The sequence below is a fragment of the Hyalella azteca genome, unplaced genomic scaffold (assembly GCF_000764305.2).
Source record: "Hyalella azteca isolate HAZT.00-mixed unplaced genomic scaffold, Hazt_2.0.2 contig15109, whole genome shotgun sequence".
Classification (NCBI taxonomy): Eukaryota; Metazoa; Arthropoda; class Malacostraca; order Amphipoda; family Hyalellidae; genus Hyalella; species Hyalella azteca.
In genome coordinates, this window is record NW_025944972.1 from 115,715 (window position 1) to 125,275 (window position 9,561).

General features: G+C 41.1%; 1 protein-coding gene across 1 annotated transcript in view; it reads right to left on the bottom strand.

Annotated features, from left to right (window-relative positions):
• Positions 1-3,480: 3,480 nt before the first annotated feature.
• The window catches only part of LOC108682646 (conserved oligomeric Golgi complex subunit 5), a 20,967-nt gene continuing 14,886 nt past the window's right edge, over positions 3,481-9,561 (bottom strand). Inside the window, exons 11-15 of the mRNA XM_047884288.1 lie at positions 7,709-7,862; positions 6,539-6,613; positions 6,178-6,304; positions 3,770-3,859; positions 3,481-3,501 (exon numbers count right to left, since the gene is read on the bottom strand). Coding sequence (XP_047740244.1) covers positions 3,481-3,501; positions 3,770-3,859; positions 6,178-6,304; positions 6,539-6,613; positions 7,709-7,862 — 467 coding nt within the window. The remainder of the gene's footprint in view (positions 3,502-3,769; positions 3,860-6,177; positions 6,305-6,538; positions 6,614-7,708; positions 7,863-9,561) is intronic.

Below are 9,561 nucleotides of genomic sequence, written 5' to 3' on the forward strand. Positions count from 1 at the left end.
GTCCTCCTCCGCGTCGAGGCGCTCCTGCTTGCCGAGGTACTCGAGCTTCACAGGGTACGGCGCCCCTCCCTCTGGGGACCCCACGACGATGCCGTTGTGGGACGGAGGTGAGGTGGGATGATGGTGGGCCTGGTGGTGGTATGGGCCGCTGTCCACATCCCGGGGGGCAGGGCCAATGCTGTGACAGCGGTACGCTTCATCACGAGATGCTGGGTGTGAGGCGTCATCACGACCTGTCTCTTATACACATCTAGATGTGTATAAGAGACAGCACCACCACCACGCACACCTGTTGCTCTGCCCACTGTGAGACGCTGCTGCTCTCCTGCTCTTGCACCCTCCTCCGTCCTCTCCACATGCTCCTCCGTCCCCTCCACCTGCTCCTTTTTGCCCCTCCATCTGCTCCTCTCTCACCTTCACCTTCTTCTTTGCCCCCCTTTACCTGCTCCTGTGTCTATTCCACCTGCTCCTTCGTCGACTTCACCTACTCCTCTCACCCCTTTACCTGCTTATCTGTCAACTCCACCTGTTCCTTTCCCCCATCCACCTGTTCCTTCGTTCCCTCCACCTGCTGTCGCTCGTCCTCTCCCACAAGCTCTCATCGGTCCTTTGTTAGTTTCCGTTCACGCACAAAGCAAATTTACGTACTCGATGACCGATATAAACTTTAATATTGACAATACTACTAGACTCTCTCGCTGACACAAAATGACGGTTAATTACGAAGCACGCATAAGCCTCATTAGAACCTCCAACTGTTGATTTGCGACACATCATAGTTAGTAGTTATCAACCCGTTACTTCATCAACGCTGTCACACAAGCGTAGGAACTCTCGCTGGCGCCTCTAGACAGCCATCCCGTGCTAACTACACGGCGTATCACTGATACGCTAATTGTGCACTTCTTGCCAAGCATGTTGACCACTTGACACGGCGTATCACTGATACGTTATTGTGCACTTCTTGCCAAGCATGTTGACCACTTGACACGGCGTATCACTGATACGTTAATTGTGCACTGCTTAACCGGCTTAAGTACACGTACCGGCCTAAGTACACATAGTGGACGATTTGTCGTCTGTCATTGTTAGGTTAAGCTTTAAGAGCAGTCATTGGCTGACGAATTTAAGAACTCGTTACTATTTTACAAAGTGCGGCCAATGTTAAAGTGGATGCATTTTCGCGAAATGTTTTCATATAATTGTATTTGCTGGGCATTTGATGACTAATCATTGAATCAGGTTCCAACAGTTTCAAAGCAAAACAACGGTATATTTTCACTGAAGACAGGAGGCTACTTACAAGCCGCCTCCGATATCTTGTGTGCGATTGGTGGGTTTAGCCCAAAAAGCTGTCAGTGACTGGCTGACTGAGTTATGAACACGTAACTATTTTTGATAGCACGGCTACAACCCTCCTCCGTCCTCTCCACATGCTCCTCCGTCCCCTCCACCTGCTCCTTTTTGCCCCTCCATCTGCTCCTCTCTCACCTTCACCTTCTTCTTTGCCCCCCTTTACCTGCTCCTGTGTCTATTCCACCTGCTCCTTCGTCGACTTCACCTACTCCTCTCACCCCTTTACCTGCTTATCTGTCAACTCCACCTGTTCCTTTCCCCCATCCACCTGTTCCTTCGTTCCCTCCACCTGCTGTCGCTCGTCCTCTCCCACAAGCTCTCATCGGTCCTTTGTTAGTTTCCGTTCACGCACAAAGCAAATTTACGTACTCGATGACCGATATAAACTTTAATATTGACAATACTACTAGACTCTCTCGCTGACACAAAATGACGGTTAATTACGAAGCACGCAGAAGCCTCATTAGCACCTCCAGTTGTTGATTTGTGACACATCATAGTTAGTAGTTATCAACCCGTTACTTCATCGATGCTGTCACACAAGCGTAGGAACTCTCGCTGGCGCCTCTAGACAGCCAGCCCGTGCTAACTACACGACGTATCACTGATACGCTAATTGTCACTTCTTGGTACGCATGTTGACGACTTGAAGTACACGTACTTCACGTGTTCACGTACCTAAGTACACTAAGTGCACATAGTGGCCGATTTTACGTGTGTGATTGGTAGGTTTAGCGTCAAGAGCAGTAATTGACTGACGAATTTACTAACTCGTGACTATTTTACGTAGTACGGCCAATGTTGCGTGAAATTTTCGCGAAATGTCTTCATAAAATTGTATTTGCTAGACATTTTATGGCTTTAATCATTGAATTCAGTTCCAACAGTTTCTAAGCAAAACGACGGCATATTTTCACAGAAGATTGGAGGCTACTTACTAGCGTCTTCCAATATCTTGTGTGGGATAGGTGGGTTTAGCCCGAAAAGCTGTCAGTGATTGGCTGACTGTTATGAACACGTAACTATTTTTGATAGCACGGCTACATCTCTATCATTGGTTCAACAATTCATTTAGTTTGGTCGCTCTATCGAAATTTTACTTCAATTTAATGAATTTTGAACCAATGGCGGTTCTCGTCTCTGAAACGTATTCAATGAAAATCTGGTAAATAATCTTGGCGTAGTTTGAATATTTAATTCTTCGTCAATTTGCATTTGAGCAAATAAATGAGTAAAATTTATTTAACATGATTTTATTAAAGCTGGTTATGACGTCGTGCGAAAACTAAGTATGGGCCCAATATTTCTCAAATAACTGAAAATAGTCTACCACTAAGTTGCTGCACAAAATATTGCGAAATATCTGTCTATTTCATATAAATAATGCGAGGTAATGAAAGGACGTGATAAAAAACAGGTTTATGAATTAGGCACTATCATATTAAATTATAACAAAAACAGACATAACGGAAACAGCGTAATGCATAACGACTTGAAAAACCCAAGGAAAGCCCAAGCAACTAACATTTTTGGATCGCTTCCCGCACTCCTCTTCTAACCAACTCGTATCCCTTCGTTACCAGTATTTATAACTGTAGTGATAAGAACCTTTAACTTCATGATAATTTCCTACTAAAGCTTCCTGGTCTAAGAGGAACTTGAACGTTAATATCGTCACAGTTACAACAATGCCCGAAAATGCACACAAATGTCCACATTTTCCCTAGAATATCTTCGTCCCGTCTCGATTTAGCCTCCCCCACCTTGATATTGTTAAACTCTCGTTTCAAGCGAAATCATTTCATAGAATTCAATGGTGCACATAGCATAAGGGTGCATTTTATTTTATATTTTTTGAGGGGATTCGCAACCCGGGTTCCACTGGAAAAATTTTCTCATATACGTAATTACCATAATTAACAAAATTTCACAATATAGGCATTATCGTTGATAAGCCAATGAAGACTATACGACGTATGATTGACAGTACTCAAGACGGCCACCGTCTGCTTGGAAGTCCCGGCGTCTAGACAGTATTTTTTTGCAAGACAACTACTGCCTGATTGACATACAAAGGGCATCATCACGGCGACCACGCAGCGCTCTGCAATACAAAGGGTGTCATCACGACGACCACGCAGCGCTCTGCAATGCAGAGGGCATTGTTGTTTCTTGCGTTATTATCAAAGAGACCACGCAGATACATGTGGTTACCTCCACGCACATGGAGCTTTCAGGGAAACTTCACGCAAGCTGGACCTTCAAGGCAACACCATGCCAGAGCCCAGAATATCTTTCAGGGTTGAGCACATGACACCTCCAGGGTAATGCCACACCTGCTAAGTTTGTACGTTACTCTATGCACGTAAAGTCTGTACGTAAGTCCACAGCAGGTCTCCCTGTTACTGCTCACCTGGTGAGGGCTCTTGAGCTGGGGCGGTGCGCGGGCGAACAGCAGGTGCAGGACCAGCGAGTGCGGCAGCAGCTCTCCGATGCTGGACACCTGAAGGGGGAAGACTTCTAAAATCATCTTGTCTGATAATAAATAACATTACAAAATTCCTAGAACACATGTCGGACTATATAAGTACAATTGTATGATTTGTACAATTGTACGATTGTAAAGCTTCAAAATTAGGCAAACGGGGGTAAATTGGTAGGTTCTGAAATTTACACTTCGTGATTCTTCGTACATAAGAATTTTGATCAATTAATAGCATGAAAGCGAATGAGTTTCTTCCCATTCGTAAGCCCAGAGGGGCGGACAAAAATTCACAATTTCCACCTCATTCCAAGAAATTTATTCGTATTGTTGAAATTGGACCTGGAAATTTCACTCTAGCACCGTGGATCTAGTATTTAACTTCCTGTAGCACCTCTGCGTGGTACGCTTGGTTGATCTCCTGGTCAGTGGATCTTCAGACATGACCACTTGGTTTACTCTTCTCGTGCCTTCCTTCAGCAAATAATTTATGCAACAACAGCATTCCAGATCCTACTTCTTTTCATGCGCTTGCTTATTTTGTTCATCCAGAAACTAAGTGCATTATGTGCTCGCAGAGATCCGATACTGATGAGCGGCAAGTGGCTCAGTTCCTTGCTTGCTGGTTGGCTTCACGGGATCCGGAGAGACCAACGATCTTTCCACTGATGTCCTTCTTAAGGTAAGATCACGGTACAACTCTGGGAATGCTTTTGCTCTCTATTCGGTATATAATTTCTGATAGTTTGATCACGTAAATGAAATACTTAAACGGCTTCGAGTACTTTACAACAAAATGTTAGAAATTTTAATTTGTGTCTTGTGAACTTGAAAATATTAGCTTTCAATATTTCGCATCGGCATTTGAAATCGATATCTTTCATATCCACAGGCGTAAGGCGCTGCTACTGAGGAAGATGCCTGGAAGCCATCTGGGTAGGAGATTTCCAGTCCATTTAAAGATGTGTAGTAGTTTAAACTTATAAAGGGGATGGACACAATAAGGGGAAAACCTGTCGTTTTGATATCGTAATTTATGGACATGTTATAAACAATAAAAACGGTATATATTTGTACCTTTTATTGTTGCTGTTAATTGATAGTTTATCTTTGCACAGACATTTTTAGTAAATTGTGTCTGTAACCTATAACCTAAATATGGCAAACCTCTGTGTTTGCCTTTGTTGTTGCCATTGTTGGGACCCTTATGACCGACAGAATTTCCCGAATACTAGTGTGACAGATGCTTCCCGAATACTTGACGATTTCTAGAGGTACTGTTAAGTTTCAACGTTAATGACTGCTTTTGGAAGTCGCAATTGTCGGGGAGAGACCATCGGTATACCTAAGTCGAATTGTGAGGAACAATCGAAATACCAGGACTGTTAAAACTTCTGCAGACCTCAATGGACGGACACCTACAGCAACCAGTTTCCATAAAAACTATCCGCCGAGAACTGCACTGATCTGGATTCTATGTAAGAGCTGGAATTATTAAGTAGGAGGACGAAGTTCATTCAATGTTTCAAGCAGTTTCCAGAGGAAAACGATATCTTTTAAGAAGATAATGCCTCGACCCATACTGCTGGAATTGTTAAGGAAATAGCACGAGAAACATATTAATAAAGTTGAGCATCTACTTTGGCCTCCACAATCATCTGGCTTGATTGGATTGTTATCGAGCATTTATGTTCGATTTTATAGATACAAGTCAGAGGTCTATTCCCGCCTCCGTCTTTAATAGAGCTGGAGAGAGTTCTAACTGAAGAATTAATTTAATTCCTTCGGAAACTATTCATGATTTGTACTAATCAATACCTTGGAAAATTGAAGCTGTGATTGCCGCAAAAGGTAGACCATCATCATACTAAAATACACACCGTATATTTTGTCTCACCCCTGCATATTGATAATTATTGCCTTTAATCTAATTAATCTAGATATACCAAGCATTTATGCATCAGCTTGTATTATAAATAGAATTATTTTTAGTTCTGCCTATTTATGTTATATTTTTACATTTTTATTGGTTAAGTTAGCTAAGAATCATTTTACATCGCCCCAATGATGAAAGAAACTGTCCAGAATTTGCACGCCGCTCTGTACCCGTCATACTGATCGCTTACAAAAGAGAATCAAATGTGAGGATTAATTGCGATCTACAAACAACGAGCAGTTGGTCTTGGCTACCCGCACTGAAGGGTTTCTTCTAGATGGAGCATACGGAGAGATGGCAAGTAAGTGTCCTGATCAGAGCATCATTGACATTAAATCAATAGGCGAAGAAATAAAGTCTGAAATGAAGGGAGCACACCACCCTCAGGAGTCTGTAGGCTCACCTGCGTCAGGTGCTGGGGCGTCAGGAAGAGAAGGGGGCGCACCGCCCTCAGTAGCCTGTAGGCGTCCCCCAGGTCCGAGGCTCGGCTCACGAGGGTGGTGATAGCCTCCTCCAACTGCGTCCAAGAAATCCATGCAATTTTATGTATTATTTAGCCGAGAAGTAGAGAGCGGGAAATGATGGAGAGTAAATGAGAAGCGAGGGCAGAGGAAGAGAAATAAGGGAGAAGAGAAGGAGAGAAGGAGACAAGCTGAAAGGGTTTCAAGTAACACAATACACAATCAACATTTGGCGCTCTGTGGCTACGAACTAAAGAAGAGCCTCAGTCAACGCATGGCTGACAATAGTAAATATTTGATTACCTTCTCAACCCTTTACGCACGAGGCACGCGTGCCACACGAACTGCGTCAGGCAGCGCCGCCCCACCGCCTCCACGCTGCACATAACGACTCCGTTACATAATATGCTTTTTCAGCACATAATTCATTATAATTTAATAATTATATATAATTAATTATATTCTTAACTATATTCATTATTGATGTCTTCGTTTTCACTACATTGAAGCACGCAACTACTCCGTTACATCATATGCTTTTTCAGCAATTGAATTCATCTATCACTATATTAAACATAAATGTCTTCGCTTTCACTACATTCAATATCTTCCTAATCAAAATAAGCATGATCACTATATTTAATAGCACAATATTTACATTTTTACATGTTACATCATATAGGTATGCTTTTCCAGCAAATAATTCATTATCAATTATTTCATACAATAATATTCATTATCAATTTCTTCGTTGTCACTAAGTTCCCCACAAGAAATAACTGCTACAAAACAGGTTCCCAGTGAAAATAGTCTAGGGGAAGCTATTTTCCACTACATTCAATATCAATATCTTCATAATCATAATAAGCATTATCAATATATTCAATAGCACAATATTATCTCTGTAGCTACAATTCATGAAACAAATTCTACTTTGGAAATCTATCGAATATTTTACTATTTTCAATCACAATAATATTATATTCCACCCACATTGGACTTCAAGGACTCCACTATTCAATAACTTGAACAATGCATTCATTATGGCTCGTGTTTAGTCGAAATAGCAAATTCAATGCGACATGGTATAATTTCTTTCCTTATAACCATTGAAAATATTTAAATCTTCAAATGATGTAGGTAGTTATTATCCAATTGATTAATAACAGCTGGTAAAATATGCAACTTTTGATGCAATATAAATTAGAATAGAGTTTTCATCAAGAAGAAAAACCGCAATTATCTTGAACAAAATAACATTCATTGTCAAGGTGCCAGGAACGGCGAAAAATTTGTCAAAAATTTAAACAGACTTTCTCATCTCGAGAAATCCTGAAAAAAGTCCGCTTGACTTTAGTTTCCTCTTCCAAAAAACTAAAAAACAAGGAATTTTCGTTGTAAGTAGGGTAAACACAAGTAAGGTAAACACAAATAGGGTAAATTAGGGTAAACAAAGAAGCGTTGTGCACGCACTTGTCCTTAATAACGGCGGAGGCGCTGAAGGGTGCGATGTAGTCGGCCACCGCACGGGACAAGAAGCTCTGCAGCTCGCGCATGTACAGCGAGCATTGGGGGGTACCGTCTGTCTGGGTCTCGTTCCTGTAAATAATCGACATTGAAGTGCACGCTAACAATTAAAATTACCCTAAACCACAGGAAAATAACATTGGAAGGAAATGAAACAATAACTTCAACCAAATCACAGGAAAATAACATTGAAATGAAGAGCAACAATAACATAAACCAAATCGCATGAAAATAACATTGGAAGGAAATACAATATAAACTTGAACCAAATCACACAAAAAGAAAGTTGAAATTAAGAGCAACATTAAACTTAACCCAATTACAGACGGGGATTTAAACGGTTAATTATGATCACAATAAATAAAATCTATACAATAGTTGAAACCTGCCAATGAATTGATGGTTTTGCTTCCTATTGCGTCAACTCGAGCTTCGTGACGGGGCGCTGAGGAACAATGATTTTAGGAATGCTAAATCCTATAGGACTTCTGACGTTATAAGCCCTTAGTAGCCTATTCATTAAACATGAGGCTGCATTGACTGCATAAAGCTGGGCTTTGATAACTAGGAACTGTAAATTCATTTCATAGTTTTAAAATCGAAAGCACAACTGTATGAAAGAAAAAATATAGTAACTCAGTAGGTACTCACTGCAGTGAGTGACAAAAAGCGCATTTTTTCGTCGACGAAAAATTCAAATCATGGACGGACAGACAGACGGACGGACATGACGAGCACAATAATGCATTTTTTCATAAATGAGAAAATGTGCTAAAAGCTGTTTCATGGAAATGACGCGTAACGCACAACATGATAAGGTAAACGAAAAATGTAGAACACATCAGACTCGTACAGTAGGCAAATCTGTGCACGAAGACCCAAATGTTGTGAAGCACACGAGGTGACTTTCAAATGCAGCAATTTCTCCAGTTCACCCCACCCATCTTCACATCACCCACACAGCATACAGCCTGCAACACAACATACTGCCTGCAACAACACAACATACAGCCTGCAACACAACATACAGCCTGCAACACAACATACAGCCTGCAACAATTTTCTTTCGCCTTACATCATTTACATCAGTTTTTCTCGTTAACATCAGTCTATACTCTATATCATTAACATCAGTCTCTCTCATTAACATCAGTCTTTCTCAATAACATCATCTATCTCATTAACATCAGTCTTTCTCATTAACATCAGTCTTTATCATTAACATCAGTCTATCTCATTAACATCAGTCTTTCTCATTAACATCAGTCTTCATCATTAACATCAGTCTATCTCATTAACATCAGTCTTTCTCATTAACATCAGTTTTTCTCAATAACATCAGTCTTTCTCATTAACATCAGTCTTTCTCATTAACATCAGTCCATCTCATTAACATCAGTCCATCTCATTAACATCAGTCTATCTCATTAACATCAGTCTTTTTCATTAACATCAGTCTACCTCATTAACATCAGTCTTTCTCATTAACATCATTCTTTCTCATCAACATCACTTTTTCTTAATAACATCAGTCTATCTCATTAATAAGTCTGCTAGCATTACATTAAGGTTCCTATTAATATGACCGCAAAACAAACTTTCATCAACAAAATAATCTTTAATTAGTAGCTAGTCACAAGTGAAGCACGAGATGAAGGCCAGCAAGTGAGGCACGAGATGAAGGCCAGCAAGTGAGGCACGAGATGAAGGCCAGCAAGTGAGGCACGAGATGAAGGCCAGCAAGTGAGGCACGAGATGAAGGCCAGCAAGTGAGGCACGAGATGAAGGCCAGCAAGTGA